At 40.6% G+C, this 18,664-nt stretch overlaps 1 protein-coding gene across 1 annotated transcript in view; it reads right to left on the reverse strand.

The window, feature by feature from the left end:
* Positions 1-18,664, reverse strand: part of LOC124805686 (nose resistant to fluoxetine protein 6-like) — a 462,198-nt gene that overhangs the window by 65,677 nt on the left and 377,857 nt on the right. The window contains exon 10 of the mRNA XM_047266255.1: positions 1,344-1,491. Within this exon, the coding sequence (XP_047122211.1) occupies positions 1,344-1,491 (148 nt within the window). The remainder of the gene's footprint in view (positions 1-1,343; positions 1,492-18,664) is intronic.

Here is an 18,664-nt window from a genome sequence, read left to right on the forward strand (position 1 = left end):
GGGACAGGAACTCGCTCAGGCCGCCCAAGGCTTACTACTGCAGTGGATGACCGCTACCTACGGATTATGGCTCGGAGGAGACCTGACAGCAACGCCACAACGGTGAATAATGCTTTTCGTGCCGCTACAGGACGTCGTGTTACGACTCAAACTGTGCGCAGTAGGCTGTATGATGCGCAACTTGACTCCATGGCGAGGTCCATCTTTGCAACTACGACACCATGCAGCGCGGTACAGATGGGCCCAACTACATGCCGAATGGACCGCTCAGCATTGGAATCACGTTCTCTTCAGCGGTGAGTGTCGCATATGCCTTCAACCAGACAATCGTCGGAGACCTGTTTGAGGGCAACCCGGTCAGGCTGAACGCCTTAGACAGACTGTCCAGCGAGTGCAACAAGGTGGAGGTTCCCTGTTGTTTTGGGGTGGCATTATGTGGGGCCGACGTACGCCACTGGTGGTCATGGAAGGCGCCGTAACAGCTGTACGATACGTGAATGCCATCCTCCGACCGATAGTGCAACCATATCGGCAGCATATTGGCGAGGCATTCGTCTTCATGGACGACAGTTCGCGCCCCATCGTGCAGATCTTGTAAATGACTTCCTTCAGGATAAGGATATCGCTCGACTAGAGTGGCCATTTGTTCTCCCGACATGAACCCTATGGAACATGTCTGGAATAGATTGAAAAGGGCTGTTTATGGACGACGTGAGCCACCAACCAGTGTGAGGGATCTACGCCAAATCGCCGTTGAGGAGTGGGACAATCTGGACCAACAGTGCCTTGATGAACTTGTGGATAGTATGGCACGACGAATACAGAAATGCATCGATGCAAGAGGACGTTCTAAAGGGTATTAGAGCTTCCGGTGTGTACGGCAATGTGGACGTCTGATGGTCTCGCTGTATGGTGGTACAACATGCAATGTGTGGGTTTCATAACAATAAAAAGGGCGGAAAGGATGTTTGTGTTGATCTCTATTCCAGATTTCTGTACAGGTTCCGGAACTCTCGGAACCGAGGTGATGCAAAACTTTTTTTGGTGTGTATATTATACAATTGATGGTAGTCCACATTCGCTATTGCGAATACATTTCATGTCACTGCTGCTAAGTCAATGTGATGTAATTTCAGTGTTCCTGTGATACTGGGAGAGAGACAATGTGCTGTTGTATGTAAACATAGTCTCAGTGTCGTAGCCGTGTGCATAGAGCTCGGTTTTAATGCTTGTCTAATGTCTCAACTGGGCTGTGCTGGAGACTTTGGTTGGACGTAGAGTACACTTTACATTTTGATGTTAGACAAAATAGCCCGAGAACAGAGCTTAGCTGCTGTACTGACCTTCGGCAGACGCTTGCCAGGTACTTGGGACTGCCGGCGATGCAGCACGTAGCCAGCAATGACGCCCGCGACGTATGGCGATGCGCTCATGTGCGCCGGAACGTAGGACTGCAGGAATGTCTCGTCGTAGCTCAGCCTGCGCAGTGTCCTGTTGGCACAACAAATCACAGCTCACAGTTATCAGCACACAGGCAACCAAGTCGCACAGCTACCATTCGTTTCAAGTACTGTTTCTCTTAGGAGTAAATGATCCCACATATTATTTTGGTAAAACACTCACTTCCAAATTTACCAAATTTTAAAACAAAGTTCTCAAGATAGAATTTCTGATCCAATATGTTATGTGCTGCATATCAGGATCCGATAATTATATCAGGATTTAGACAAGTTGTGCGTGTTCATAGAGATATGTGCCTTAAATGGGAGTGGCATATTATGCTTTTTGGCTGGCACAATAGGTTAGCAATATCATCTTTACTAACTTTGAAGAAAGAATTAAAATAACATGTGCTGGACTTTCCAACATTTGCAGATTAAAAAAAAAAAAAAAAAAGAACACAGCTTCAGTTAAAAGATATACAGGGTGTTGCATTTATCTTGACCATCGTAAATAATTGTTTGTCCAGATGCAAATTACAAAATGTTTCAAGCAAATGTTCTTTAGCAGTCAGGGGGATATCAATCAGCATGATTGCCTTCGTTGTAGCTTTGTTTTTTCAAAGATGTGAACTACAGTATGACTTTTTTAAATTGCGCCGTGCATTTTTTATTCGGTAATTCATTTCCTCTCCTAAAGACCTATTCAAAAACGTAACACAGTGTACCATTCACTAAAACTCGACGTTATTAATTACATAACACAACATTGACTTTGAGCCCGAGATCACAGACTTGTCCACTTGCTGGAGTTGTCAGAAAACAAATGAAAACCAAGTAAAAACATAACACAAAATTGACTTTGACTCTCCTGTACCATTGCCCAGGAGCAGAACTTTCAAAGGTGCTCAAAGTGGTGACCCTGGACATCGATACACTGCTGCACTCGTTGAATGAAAGAATTATTTACTGCTTCCAGTGTTGCCTGCTGAAGAGAATTACAAGCAAGCACGATACGTTCCTGCATGTCCTCTGGAGTTGTTGGAATATCGCGATAGAAAACGTCTTTAATGTATTCCCAAAGAAAAAAGTCCAGAGGATTTAAATCAGGAGACCTAACAGGCCAAGTAACTGTTCCTCCTCGACGAATCCATCTGGCAGGATACCTTCGGTTCAGAACACGACATGCAAGGAAGGCATTATGTGCTGGACATCCATCGTGTTGACACCACATAAGCATTCTGACTCTTAGCATAACTTCATTCAGAAGAGGAGGAAGAATTCGTCTGAGGAAGTTGGCATACGCTCGTTTGGACTACCATTGATGAAATAAGGCCAATAATTGTAGTACCAAGCATCCCACACCAGACGTTAACTCTCCATTGACGCTGATGTTCCACCTGTCTAAGCCATCGTGGGCTGTAGCTGGACCAATATGCATGTTCCTTGTATTTACCTGTCCTTTGTTTGAGGAGGAACATTCATCGGTAAATAGAACATCGGAGAAGAGGTTCGGGTTGGCGTGGATTTACTGCTGTGCCCACTGCCAGAACTGTACACGATTCTGGAAATCATTCCCATGGAATTCTTGACGTAGGTGTACATGGTAAGGATAGAACCGGAAACGTGTAAGAATACGATGTACACTGGTTTTAGGAATGCCAATTTTGTGCTCAAGCTGTCGTGTGCTCACATGTGGATTCATAGCAACGGAAGCAGAACAGTAACTCCGGCAGCTTTGTCTGTACGAGTGCTACGACGATTGCGTTGTCGTGGGTTGAAACTTCCCGGTTCCTGAAGCGTCGCGATAAGACGAGAAAACATCCGTCGGGAAGGTGGGTTCTTGCAGGATATCGCTATCTGTGTAGTTCCGCTGCCTGCGTAGCATTTCGCCTACCTACAACAACAATAAAAGAAACGTAAAGTCGATGCAGTTTGTAGGAAGGACAGCCTTTACTGTATGCCTACTCTACACAATGGTATTTAAAAGGACTAAACTACTGTACTAGATGTAACCGTACATAAGAAAACAGTACTGCAATTACTGTTCTGCTAATTTACATTCCCCATAGATGAGTAGCATTTCTACCTTCTCTTCGTTGGTGTACACTCTACTCACACAACTCTTCAACTGACGATGGTTGACAGAATGACGGGTGTGCATTCTACTTATGTTTACATTTTCCCTTCACTGAAACACAACGTTATTAATTACGTAACACAACATTGACGTTGACGCTCCCAGTGCTTAGCGCAGGTACTCGGAGTAATGGAACACATCCACGTGCTGACGTTGACAGAGGAAAAATGTAAACATAAGTAGAATGCACACCCGTCGTTCTGTCAACCATCGTCAGTTGAAGAGTTGTGGGAGTAGAGTGTACACCAACGATACATTTTTGAATAGGTCTTTAGGAGCGGAAACCCAATTACCGAATCAAAAATACACGGTGCAATTTAAAAAAGTCATACCGCAGTTCACATCTTTGAGAAAACAAAGTTACAACGAAGGCAATCATGCTGATTGATATCCGCCTGACGGCTAAAGAACATTTCCTTAACACATTTTGTAATTTGCATCTGGACAAACAGTTATTTAGAGTGGTCAGGATAAAAGGGACACCCTGTATACAAATACTGATCAATCGAACCTAACTTATATCTTCCTTATATTGTACAGGTAATTTATGAAAAATCCGTCAGGATTACATATAAATAAATATAAAGAGCGATCAAAATGTTTCATTTGAGGGTGTTGTTGCAGTATATATGCAACTTATTGCCGGTGCGGTTATACACTGAAGAACCAAAGAAACTGATACACCTGCCTAATGTCGTGTAGGGCCTCCGGCAGCACGCAGAAGTGCCGCAACACGACGTGGCATGGACTCGATTAACGTCCGAAGTAGTGCTTGAGGGAACTGACACTATGCAGAGCTATCCATAAATCTGTATAACAGTACGAAGGGATGGAGGTCTCTTCTGAACAGAACGTTGCAAGGCATCCCAGATATGCTCAACAATGTTCATGTCTCGGGAGTTTGGTGGGCAGCGGAAGCGTTTAAATTCAGAAGAGTGCTCCTAGAGCCATTCTGTACCAATTTCGGACGTGTGAGGTGTGACAGAATCCTGTTGGAATTGCACACGTCCATCGGAATGTACAGTCGTGACATGAAAGGATAAAGGTGATCAGACAGGATGCTTACGTACGTTCACCTGTCAGAGTCGTATCTAGAAGTATCTCGGGTCCCATATCACTCCAAATGCACACATCCCACAACATTATAGAGCCTTTGGATTCATAAGATTATCTCCATACACGTACACATCCAACCGCTCGATCCAATTTGAAACGAAACTCGTCCGACCAGGCAACATGGTTCCATTCATCAACAGTCCAATGTCGATGTTGACAGGGCCAGGTGAGGCGTAAAGCTTTCTGTCGCGCAGTCATCAAGGGCACAAAAGTAGGCCTTCGGCTCCGAAAGCCCACATCAACGATGTTTCGTTGAATGGTTCGCACGCTGACACTTGTTGATGGCCCAGCATTGAAATCTGCAGCAATTTGTGGTAGCGTTGCACTTCTGTCACGTTGAACGATTCTCTTCAGTTGTCGTTGACCCCGCTTGCAGTGTCTTTTTCCGACCGCAGCGATGTCGTAGATTTGATGTTTCACGGGATTCTTGATATTCACGGCACACTCGTGAAATGGTCGCACAGAAAAATCCCCACCACATCGCTACCTCGGAGATGCTGTGCCCCGTCGCTCGTGCGCCGACTATAACGCCACGTTCAAACTCACTTAAATCTTGATAACGTGCCATTTTAGAAGCAGTAACCGATCTAACAACTGCACCAGACACTTGGTGTCTTATATAGGCGTTGCCTACCGCATCGCGGTATTCTTCTTGTTTACACATCTCTGTAACTGAATACGCACGCCTATATCAGTTTCTTTGGCTTTTCATTGTATAAGCACTGACGTGTAGGAGAGGGGTTAATGTGGCATTCGGGCCTTTCCGACGTGTGTAAGGTAAATACGGACACCAGAACTTTGGCGATGATATTACTAAATGCGTCCAGACAGGACCCACATGTTGCTATTCTTTTTTGGCTACCGAAGGAAAAACACTGATAGACGTCCATCGGGAAATGAAGAAAGTGTGTGGGGTAACATGTCTGTTGAAAACCACCTTTGTGGAAACGTGCGTCATGTTCCATGCTGGTCGCGATTCGACACAAGACGCACATCCCCATATCACAAATCTCGTAACGCAGAAGTTACAACTCAAGTGGGAGACGCACCCTATAGTTCTGATCTCTCCTCATGCGATTATCACGTTCTCGGTCCCTAAAAAAAGGCCTTGAAGGGCCGACAATTCCTGTCGAATAAGGATGTGCAGCATACAGTTACGGACTTCTTCACGCAGCAGGAACTCCCTGTTCTACCAAACGGATGTCTTCAACCCGGTGCGTTGGTGGGATGATTGCCTCACTGCTCACGGTGGTTTTGCCTTATGGGAATACCGGTTCTAGATTAACGGTATTCTAAAGGAAACTTTTGATCTCCCTTTAGCTATAGGTTATTATATAATAATCAATTTCTTAAATACAATTTTGTACTGGATTTTTCTACATTACCAACGTGATTCAAATATAAGATTGTGAGACTTTGGATCTGAAGATAAAGGAATAAGCCCGATCTGCAGTCGGAAAAAATCGGAGGAATTAAACTACCTGGCCTTTGCGGATGATTTTGCGATACACTTGGAAAGCCTGAAAGAATCGACCATTCAGACCAACCACCTAGAAAGGATCGCCAGCAGCATGGGCTGAGGATCTTGATAGAAGAGACCAATTTCATGATGAATGACAATTACGATCCGAAACTCCTTCAGAGACAGGCGAGATTACGGGGATAAACGAATTCGAGAACTCGGGTATACAAGAAAACGGACTTGAAAAAGCTGCGATATGCCGTCGGGCCTCAAAAAATGAGAGAGTATTTAGGCCGACTAAAAGCTTTCACAACAAAAAGTGCACCTCCTGGAATGCTAAATTACATCACTGTCGTGCTGTTCTCAAAGCTGAATGCCTATACACCAATGAATGCCTCCCGATGAACTTACAAGATGAGAATCATGGAAAGCAGAATGCTACGAAAAACTATGGATGCGGTCCAGCTTGAGACCAGCTGGAAACTTCTCAACAGCAAAGAAATCTACCAGAATGTGGAGAAGACCTCAGAGTTCACGAGGAAAAGGTATCTGATATTTTTTGGACATTCTTCTAGGATTGTTTGCACTGCAAGCTACACATAAGAACTTTTGTGAAATTTGGAAGGTACGAGATGAGGTGCTGGTGGAGCTGCAACTTTGAGGACGAGCCATGGGTAGTTCTCGAGTAACATGGTTGATAAAGCACTTGCCCGTGAATGCCGAAGATCCCGAATGGTTGGTTTAAAAGGTTAGGGGGGGGGGGGGGGAAAGGGACCAAACTGCTTCGTCATCGATCCCTTGTTCCTGTTAATACAATCATACAAAAGAAAGAATAAAACAAACGAGACGTAGAGCACAAAAACGAAAGGAAGGAAAAACGACAAGAACGCCAGAAAGGCAACAAACACTACAAGGAACAAAAGAGGACAAGAAAAACACAGAGAGACGCAAGAAACAGATTGTTGTTGTTGTTGTTGTGCTCTTGCGTCCCGTGACTGGTTTGATCAGCTCTCCATGCTACTCTATCCTCTGCAAGCTGCTTCATATCCCAGTACGTACTGCAGCCTACGTCCTTCTGAATCTGCTTTGTGTATTCATCTCTTGGTCTCCCTCTACGATTTTTACCCTCCACGCTGCCCTCCAATGCTAAATTGGTGATCCCTTGATGCCTCAGAACATGTCCTACCAACCGATCGCTTCTTCTAGTCAAGTTGTCCCACAAACTCCTCTTCTCCCCAATTCTATTCAATACCTCCTCATTAGTTATGTGATCTACCCATCTAATCATCAGGATTCTTCTGTAGCATCACATTTCGATAGCTTCTATTCTCTTCTTGTCCAAACTATTTATCGTCCATGTTTCACTTCCACACATGGCTACACTCCATACAAATACTTTCAGAAACGACTTTCTGACTCGATGTTAATAAATTTCTATTCTTCAGAAACGCTTTCTTTGCCATTGCCAGTCTACATTTTATATCCTCTCTACTTCGACCATCATCAGTTATTTTGCTCCCCAAATAGCAAAACTCCATTACTACTTTAAGTGTCTCATTTCCTAATCTGATTACCTCAGCATCACCCGAGTTAACTCGACTACATTTCATTATCCTCGTTTTGCTTTTGTTGACTTTCAGCTTATATCTTCCTTTCAAGAAGAGGTTAAAACAAGAAAGCAGATTACCATGGCTGGCTGACCATGAGAATAAAAAGTAGAAGCCAGCCACTCTGCAACACATTAAAACCTCCATCCTGAAAGCGCTAGGGTGGCAGACACACAGGGACATAGGACATGCTCTAAAACTTAGATCAAATGATAAAACCCACCCTCACAAATAAAACATAAAACTAAATCAGCCGATGAGACGTTGTCAAATAAAATTAGCGGCAACGAGTCTGGTAACCTAAGATTTCGTGGCGAGGCAGTCAAAGTAGGGCAGTGCACCAGAATGTGAGCCACTGTCAACCAGGCGCCGCGGCGACATTGAGGCGGGTCTTCACGGCGCAGGAGGTAGTCGTGGGTGTCCCAAGCGTGGCCACTGAGGAGCCGGCAGAGAACCACAGAGTCCCTGTGAGAGGCCCGCATGGAGGACTTCCACACATTCGTAGTCTCCTTAATGGCTCGCAGTTCGTTGTGCGGACTGTGAAACACGTATGTAACGTAGCAGCGATGGCGAGGCATTGCAGCGTCTCTGACCAGAGAGTATGCGCTTGACCGCGCGAGTGTTACGAGCAGTACTCTGTCAGTAGTCGTTGCGAGCAGTACAGTAGTAGTCTGTAGCTCTGTTCAGTGGCTTGCAGTACGCTAGTAGTCGTCATGCAGAGCGGTCGGTCAGTAGTAGCAGCCCAGTGCGGTTGTGTGATGTAGTCTGTCGGCATTCTGGTCAAGAGGCTGAATGAGGTATATTATTAATTAAGATAATCATCGGATAATGTAAGGTTTATTTATTGTAATTAATTTTCAACAAGTGCCCCCAATAATAATTTTGATTTCAAAAGCAATTTTACATAAAATTTTTATTTAATTGAAGTAACTATTTCGTTCCACTTCCCTTAAAGAAAAATTTCAGTAAAATCACAGAAAAAAGGAATATTATTATTTGCAATGCAGTTCCTCCAAGCCGTGCGCAAGAATAAGAGCAGAAATTTGACTAGCAGTTACAATGAGGTAAGAATTTAATTCTGATTTTTGCACAGGGCCGAAGACCGATATTTCGGTTTAATTGAATTTCATTAGCACTGAATTGTTTTTCATTATTTTTTGTGGGAGTTTACACCAGAGTCAGATTGCGAATTTCACATTTTTGTTGTCATTGTCAGTAGATTTCATTGTGGGGAGGTTACACTTAGCGCAATGTCCATTAGTATTTCTAAATAAAATTGTCTTTTCTTTTAAATTTTTGTGGGGAGGTTACACTTGGCGACACCCAGTCCAGGATCGAATTTCGTTGAGAATCTTTTGAACAACAGTCAGATATCTGCTCTTATTTGCTTAGATATAATTAGGACTTGGCGCTACGCTTTTACTAAATTTGTGACTTTCTTTCCACAGATCAACGACAATTCGTTTGCTCTGTTGTATTTGTGTGTTGTTTTTGCATTGTGCTTATTTATTTTGTGAAAAATTTTGACTATAGTAAAAATGCCGCGAAAGACTGTGAATATTGTATCGCGAGGTATTATGAATGAAATTACCGACGCAAACAACTTTACCGATAGGACATATGACACGCAGTGTAATGATGACAATCCTGCGTTCACTAACAATCAGTGCATTCCAACCACTAGTGATGACTTTGACCCTGATAATGAACAAACGAACTCAATTGTCTCGTCTGTTAATTTGACGACAATTGATGACACAGAACGCTCTATTGTAATGAGCGCTGCCCAGCTTAACACACCCGATTCGGAAAACTCAAGTAACGTACAGACAAATTTGTCTAATGAAAATGAACAGGATACTCAAAGTACGACGGATCTATTTAATTCCGAAATAATGACCGACAGTGGACATTCGACTGACAAACCTTTTTGTGAATCTCAAAATAACCAAATGGTTACAGAAAGCGAAACAATTCCAGATCCACCATTAAACAGCACGGAGAATAGAAATGCTAATTTTGTGTCGGATCCACTTAAGGCATTGTTGCTACAAATTCTTGAAAAACAAGACAACAGTAGTAAAGATCTCAAACAACAACTTAATGAACAGTTCAAACAACTTAGGGAAGATTATAAACAACTTAATGAAAAACTTGATGAGCAGAACAAACGACTGGAAGAAGAGAACAAACAATTTAGAGAACGGAACAAACAATTTTCTGAAAGTATTAAACAGCCGAGAGAAAAACACGATAACCTTAATGTACAGAACAAACAAGCTAGCGAACAGATTACAGCTGTTACCATACAATGTCAGGACACTAAAATACAATTACGTGAGGATACTAAGGCTTGTGCTAATAACAGTAATAAAGAAGTTGGCACTGTTGCACAAGAATTAAGTAGTACACGTGTAGGCACAACAGAATCACAGATACACGAAATTAATGCGATCTCTGAACAATGCCGTAAAAACGCAGTACAGATACGCGACGAGTTTAATTTGAAGTCACTGGAAGTTTCACACACTGTGAATACGGAATTTGTTAATAAAAGTGAACGACACAACAACCAAATTGACAAAAGTATTAAAGTAACAGAATTAACAATTATTTCAGTCACCAATACGTCACAGAACCCGCCACGTTGTGAACATTTGTCAGACTTACGCAGCGCGTATAATGTGAGCAATTTACAGAGACTACGAGACGTAAAATCCGAAAATCCACGCGACTTAAAATCTGAAAAGCTATGCTACTGGAAATCCGAAATGACACAGACAAACAGACTTTCACACAAACCTGAACGTGTTCTCAAATTCAGTGACGAGAGCGTTGATAATAAGCAATTTGTATTTGTAAGAAAATCTAAGGAATTTAATAATGACAGCGTACAGGTACACGCTTTGCACTGTATACGACAATTTATCTTTGTACATTCACCGCTATTACCTGTAATGCAGAAACTAGCTTTGAACCAGAGGCGACAATTTGCTCTTGTATTTTCATCAGCATTATCTATTATGCAGAAATTGGAATTAACATGGATACAACAATTTGCTTTTGGATTTTTACCGCTATTGCGTGCAACGCAAAAGCTAAAATTTATTTGCAGTGCGTAATGGACCTCAGGGGATTCATTACGCTTTAATGAATATGTGCCGTAGCGAGCATAGGGCCCCGAGCTGTAGTAGTGCTGTTTCATCTTTAGTTTTCTGCACTGCTGCCTTTTCTTCTACTATCCTTTATATCTATCAAAACTGCTCTTTAACTATTGCTCTTTGTAGAATTAAGAAACGTATGTAATGAAAACCGGATATGACAAATTTTTACCGAATGTGACAATTTTCTTTAGGCACTCCAGAACTACCAGCGTAATTTTAATATCAGATAAAATTTTAATCATCAGTATGTGTAATATTAGCAGCAACAGCGAATGCATTTTAGTAACAATAGACGTTTTTCACCACAATAGCATGAAAGTCTGCCGCTTAGCATACCTAACCAACAATGCAGTCTACAAGGTCAAGCAAACTTTAATGTTTCGCCGCGTGCACGTATAGTCCCAGTCCCAACAAATAGTAACGCATGGCAGCAAAGAAATAACTACGTACAGACAACACACTATTTCAACTCGCATCGCAATGCGCCGTATAGAAATTACTATCAGGACAGACGTAAAAAAAAAAATGATGAGCACAATTTTCAGCGTACATTTAATAACAGTCGATCTTATGAGCAGCAACAACATCAGCAACAACATATTATGATGAATGAAACAGACAATAGGTGTCATCGATAGCGTAATACGTCAGTAAGAAATAACAGAGCAGTTCAAATAGTCGAAATGCCACAGCATCCTCGCGTAAATAATAACACGTACGATAGATTTTAACCAGACACAGTACAGGTTTCATATTCCAGTAACGTAAGCAATAATTTAGACACGCAGAATCTTGTTCACGAAAATGTTATTAATTTTGACGCCATCCGACACACGTTTGCATTAAGGACAGAATTACGACGTATGTAGACGACATTCTTATTGCAGAAGCTAACTGGTCTGAACACAATCTGATTCTTGAACAACTGTTACAAACTTTTCGTGCACAAGGACTTACAATTAATCTTAGTAAATCGCACTTTGGCAAAACTTCTATAAAATTTCTTGGACACGTAATTTCAGCAGAAGGCATTGCGCCTGATCCAGAAAAACTTCAAGCTCTACGTGACATTACTGTTCCTACAACAAAAAAGCAATTACGCAGTTTTTTTGGGCTTAATTAATTTTTTTCGTAAATTTATTCATCACTCCGCTTTAGACACACCTAGATTATGCCAATTAACAGGTAAAAACACTATTTGGTCTTGGGATAAGCAAGCACATTCTGAATTTGTGAACCTGAAACATGCTTTGTTGAATGCTCCACTTTTATCGCACCCAGATCTTACTAGAAATTTTTCCATTGCTACCGACAGTTCCAACACCGCTTTAGGCGTACACATTTTCCAGGAAATAGAAGAAGATAGTTCAACAGTAATTAAAAACATCGCATTTGCAAGTCGCATTTTGTCACCTGCTGAACGAAATTACTCGGTTACAGAATTGGAAACATTATGTGTTGTATGGGCTTTTACGAGATTTAGGCACTTTCTTTATGGCAGACATACCACCGTCTACACAGACCACAGAGCGATACAATTTTTACTTTCGGCTAAATTCACTCACGACAGATTAAGTAGATGGAAACTATATTTACAGGAATTTAATTTTACGATTGTCCACATTCCCGGCACACAAAATGTTATAGCAGACGCACTATCGCGTTCTCTCGGCAACAATCAGCAAGACGTAGCAATCAGCTTCTGCAAAACAAATTTCAGTGTCATGTACATTCAGCAAGTTGCATTTGAAAACTTTATTTCATCGTCATTACAGGACATAGCAAAGGAGCAAAATAAAGACAATGTGTGGAAAGAAATTAAACACCTTTGGCAAGAGAAGAATAATGTTACGATTAGAAACCATTACACTGTACGCAATGACATTCTGTTTCGCCGCTCTCATCCTGACAGCAACAATTGGTTATTATGCATTCCTGACGAACTGGTTAACAAATTAATCTGGTACACTCATTTAAGTTACGCACATTACGGAGCACGAAAATGTTTTCTTATACTGAGACAGAACTGTTATTTTACTAACATGGAGAAACGTATACGACGAGTTTTAGCGTCTTGTAAAATTTGCCAGAAAGCTAAATCAGACACCACTTCACATATTCCTCCTTTATATCCCATTATACCTGTTAAATTAAGACACATGGCCGCAGTAGACATTTTTGGTCCGATTCCGAGAACTAACAGAGGTTTTTGCTACATCTTTGTCGCTGTTGAGCTCACTTCAAAATTTGTTACTTTCACTCCATTACGCAAAGTTACTGCTAAAACTGTTTCGAAAGCATTTGTAAAACATTTTCTATTTCATGTAGGGCATGTGATGAAAGTAATTTCTGACAATGGATCTCAATTTCGTAGTAGCGTATGGACACGCATGTTACGAGCCAGAAACATTTCTCCGATCTATATATCCAAGTACCACGCTTCTTCGAACCCCTGTGAAAGATTAATGAAAGAAATTGGTAAACTGTGTAGAATATACTGCCACAAAAGACATATTGATTGGGATACACACATACTCTCATTCCAAGATGTAATTAATTCCATTCCAAATGAATCCACTATGCTATCTCCGTCTGTTATACTGAAAAACGTTGAGCCACCAAACAAAATTAAAGAATTAGTAAACTTCCCCAAATGTCGTCGACTAAGACACCACGAAATAATTGACATTGCGCTGAACAACATCAAACGTGCCGCAGAGCGCCGGAGAAGACAGCAAAAACAGGTTTGTACACGCCGCGACTTTCACGTTGGACAGAAGATATTAGTACGTACACACTATTTATCCAGTAAATTAAAAGGTAAGTGCAGTAAATTTGAACTTCTATACGCAGGTCCATATCGGATTCGCAGCATCCCTCACCCCAATGTTGTACACGTCGAAACTTTGAGAACCAGAAAATCGAAAGGCAACCACCATATCTCAAACATTAAACCGTTTATTGAATGAAGACACTTTATGATTCAACACACTATGATGTCATTTACTAATGCAATTATTTCACCTGACTAATTACTGATGATTATCGTATTTTTCTTGGCAAGTGCCCGGCAAGGTAAGGTTAGCAGGTCGCTTTTCTTGTCGTTACACATCAGACCGTGCACATTTTCCACTTTTTTTTATGTATGATTGTATTCCAGTTTTGTTTATATGCGCTGTGAAATAGTTAAGATATAACACACCAGTCGACTTTGACATTTTTTTTTTTTGCCTTATGACATCTCAACATCGTGACTGTTTTACATTGTTTGCTGCTGCATTGTATTATTCTGTGTACATTTTTGCGTCTGAACACTGTCAATGTCTTTGACACATTACGTTTTCTGTCATGTTAGGCTGTATGCTCAAGTATGTTACCATAAACCAGTCATTATTTAGTGGGTATATGATTTAAATGCAAGACATTAATCTCTGTTTATCAATTTCAGAAAGAAATGATGTATGTAAGAAATAAATTCAACAGAAATGGGAATTTCACCTACGGAATAAACGAAAGAGGATGCAATAACTTTATGAGGAAGAGTAAATGGATCAGGATTAACAAGCATTAACAAGAATATACTATACTCATCGTAGAATAGCAGTCTTAACTAATTTTTTCTTTCAGAATACAAGGTGATTGATGCAGGCTGTCAGAGAGAACTACACATCTTAGTTTTAGTGATGAAATATGCTAGAGATAAGGAATAGTTATGTAATGAGTAATGAAGTGATTTTTTTTGCAGATGATAATGAATGCTGATGAATAATGATGAAGGATATGGTATTATGAATAATGAAGTTTTTCTTTACAGGTGATGATAATAATGAAGTTATGATAATGTGGATAATGAAGTGATTGATAATGAAGTTTTTTCTTTACAGATGAGGATAATGTTGAAGGTATATTTAGACTATGTAGTTATTTAAGTATTTGTTGCAGTTTGCTTTGACAGCAGGTGTTATATTGCATAGTAGGATGACGGAAAGTTTTGGAAAGGACAGCTATGGAACACATTTTTATACACATTTCACTACCTGTTAATTCGAAGTTCACTACTTTTCAGCATAGTGTGCGTTTCTTCTTTCAGGTCAATAATCCATTTTGTATTTTTTCAGGAGAAGCTTTTCATGATTCTTACTAAACCTGTTACTTATTATACCTGTTCTAGTACTTGCATTTTTATTTTTTACCCATTTGTGTTTATCATTTATAAATGTGATCACATATACTGCCTTGTTACATAACCTTGCTACAGCTGACTCATGACGAATGACGTTACCTATCCTCATTTGCAGCAATAGGTCAAAAGCAAATAGTGTTATGCCTCAGCAATTAATTATCGATCCCAACGCAATGCATTGCTAAAAGAGGTATTACCAGTCCCACATAATGTCACTAGTTTATGATAATTCTGAATAATACTGATCAACTCTGAATAGTATGTCACTTCAGTAATGACTTCTTAATCAGACAAAAAAAAAATATGTATATAAAATAATGCTTTGTAACTGGCCAAGGACTGCCACTGTTTATTGTAATGAGACTACTTATAATGCCCATGATTATTAATGCTATGACTGTAATTAACTGATTTTTACATAATTAATTAACTATGCTATACTTTGTAACTGGAAAAGAATATGATTGTTTCATAATGCTTTGTAATTAGAAGGCTAATGATTCTTACTATATTGAAATGACAAATGATTAATTAACGATGCCATACTTTGTAACTGGAAAGGAATGTGACTGTTTAATAATGGTTTGTAATTAGGAAAAGGCTAATGATTAATACTATATTGAAATGACAAATGATTAATTAACTATGCTATACTTTATAATTGGGAAAGAATGCGATTATTTAATAATGCTTTGTAACTAGGAAAAGAAGGCTACTGATTCTATGTAAAACAATTAATGAACATTTTTCTGTAATACTACATACTTGGTACAGAAATGTTCAATAACTGGGCTATGAATGCCACAAACTACTAATGAAGACTGTAATTGTGAATATTATGTGACTTAATGTCCTTCACCTCATGAGCTAACTACCCTGAATTACTGCAATGTCCATTTGTCCTGTTTATCCCAGTGATCATGGAGCACTATATTTGGTTTTGCACTAATTCTACGTTGGTGTGCCTTGTAAGAGAGTGGTGTTGACACGACATGCTGTCCACCACCGTGAGCAATGAAGACGTTATTATGGTCCCACTGTTTGGTGTACCTAATGTACTGCCAAAATGAGAACATGGAACATTACTATGACAGTTCAGTGTCTTGGCTACACTGATAAATTCTGATGGGAAAAGAACTTCAAGTTGTGTCACTTGGTGTTGTACTTCTGTGGAAAGATATGGACTTTCAGAACAGCTGTGTGCAATCTAAAGTGCTACAACCATGATGCAATCCTTCCCTTTCCTATCCTAATTCTTGTCACATAATGAAAATCATTTTTTTTGCTAACATCATTTATGTACATGGGCTATACATTTTTTTTTAGATTTGCTGAACTCCAGTGCGAGTACACTTACGTCACTTGTCGATATGATTTTTTTGCCATTATGTTTATTTATTGCGAAAATGCTAAAGACATTTTTTCGATTTGTTCTGAAGTACAGTATATGTGCACTCTTGTCTTTTATATTGTATATACATTTTTTATTTTGATGATATGTTCTGAACTACAGTGCATGTGCACTTATGTTAGGTGTTAATATGTTTTCTACTGAACTTCAGTGCCTGTGCACTTTTCTCTTTTTTCAATATGATTTGTACTCATTCTGTATGTTCAATACTTCATTGTGTATGCACTTATGTCATTTGTTAAGAATTTTTTCAGTGCCTGTGCACTCTGTTATCTATCAAATAATTTGTATATACATTTTTCTGATTTGCTACTATGTTTTGTACTTTGTCTTTGTCTGAAATGTTTTGTACTCTGTGCATGTGCACCACATTTAATTCATGTATCTAAACATTCTGTAAATTGTACAAGTTGACTAATTAATGAAAAATTTTGCCGCGCTTGGCAAGTCCAAATGACTCACCATCGCTGCCAAATTTTTGCCCCCCCAGTGGAGGGTTATGAAACACGTATGTAACGTAGCAGCGATGGCGAGGCATTGCAGCGTCTCTGACCAGAGAGTATGCGCTTGACCGCGCGAGTGTTACGAGCAGTACTCTGTCAGTAGTCGTTGCGAGCAGTACAGTAGTAGTCTGTAGCTCTGTTCAGTGGCGTGCAGTACAGTAGTAGTCGTCATGTAGAGCAGTACGCTAGTAGTCGTCATGCAGAGCGGTCGGTCAGTAGTAGCAGCCCAGTGCGGTTGTGTGATGTAGTCTGTCGGCATTCTGGTCAAGAGGCTGAATGAGGTATATTATTAATTAAGATAATCATCGGATAATGTAAGGTTTATTTATTGTAATTAATTTTCAACAAGTGCCCCCAATAATAATTTTGATTTCAAAAGCAATTTTACATAAAATTTTTATTTAATTGAAGTAACTATTTCGTTCCACTTCCCTTAAAGAAAAATTTCAGTAAAATCACAGAAAAAAGGAATATTATTATTTGCAATGCAGTTCCTCCAAGCCGTGCGCAAGAATAAGAGCAGAAATTTGACTAGCAGTTACAATGAGGTAAGAATTTAATTCTGATTTTTGCACAGGGCCGAAGACCGATATTTCGGTTTAATTGAATTTCATTAGCACTGAATTGTTTTTCATTATTTTTGTGGGAGCTTACACCAGAGTCAGATTGCGAATTTCACATTTTTGTTGTCATTGTCAGTAGATTTCATTGTGGGGAGGTTACACTTAGCGCAATGTCCATTAGTATTTCTAAATAATATTGTCTTTTCTTTTAAATTTTTGTGGGTAGGTTACAACTGAAATTATGCCATTCCGTCCCCCAAAGCTGAAAACCCTTGCGGCGTAATAACGAACGCAGGTCAGGTACGATCCAGAAGCGGTTTCCGTGTCGGCAAGTTTATTTCCTTGGATTCCGACGCGACTAGGGGTCCAGACAAACACCACTGAACGATTGGACCATTCCAATGCATAGAAGGACTCCTGGTTGGTCACTACTAAAGGATGGCGAAGACAGCACTGGTCGATAGCTTGTACGCTGCTGAGGGAGGTAGTACAGAGAAGAAACGACTCGCCAGAGCATGGACCGATGAACTCAAGTGCACGAGATTTGCCCACCAGCTCTGCAGTGAATACACTGCAGCCATTGGGCAAGGAATGCTGTTCGATATGGCCTCTGTGGACATAGGCGAAGCCAACATTACCATAAGACATCGAGCCGTCGGTATAAACCACTTCAGAGCCCCGGAACACGTCATGAATCGAGAGGAAGTGACAGCAGAGAGCAGGGAGTCGACGGAGTCCTTAGAGCCATGCAAAAAGTCCAGACGAAGCTTCGGCGTAGGTTTACACCATGGAGGTGTACGTGAATGGACCTCAAGTAGAGGTGGTAAAGGGAAGGGCTCCAGTTCAGACAGAAGGGATCGGACGGGAACCGCAATCTTTAGCCCTGACCTGGGCCGCCGATACGAGAGATGAACTGCCGTGGGTAGGAAAAGGAGACGGTAATTCGGACGCTCAGGAGAACTACGAATGTGGGTGACATAACTCGCGAGCAAGTGCGTACGTCGGATTTTCAATGGAGGGATTCCAGCCTCCACCAGGACGCTGGCCACCGGACTAGTTCTATAAGCTCTCATCCC

Source organism: Schistocerca piceifrons, chromosome 7, assembly GCF_021461385.2.
Source record: "Schistocerca piceifrons isolate TAMUIC-IGC-003096 chromosome 7, iqSchPice1.1, whole genome shotgun sequence".
NCBI lineage: Eukaryota > Metazoa > Arthropoda > Insecta > Orthoptera > Acrididae > Schistocerca > Schistocerca piceifrons.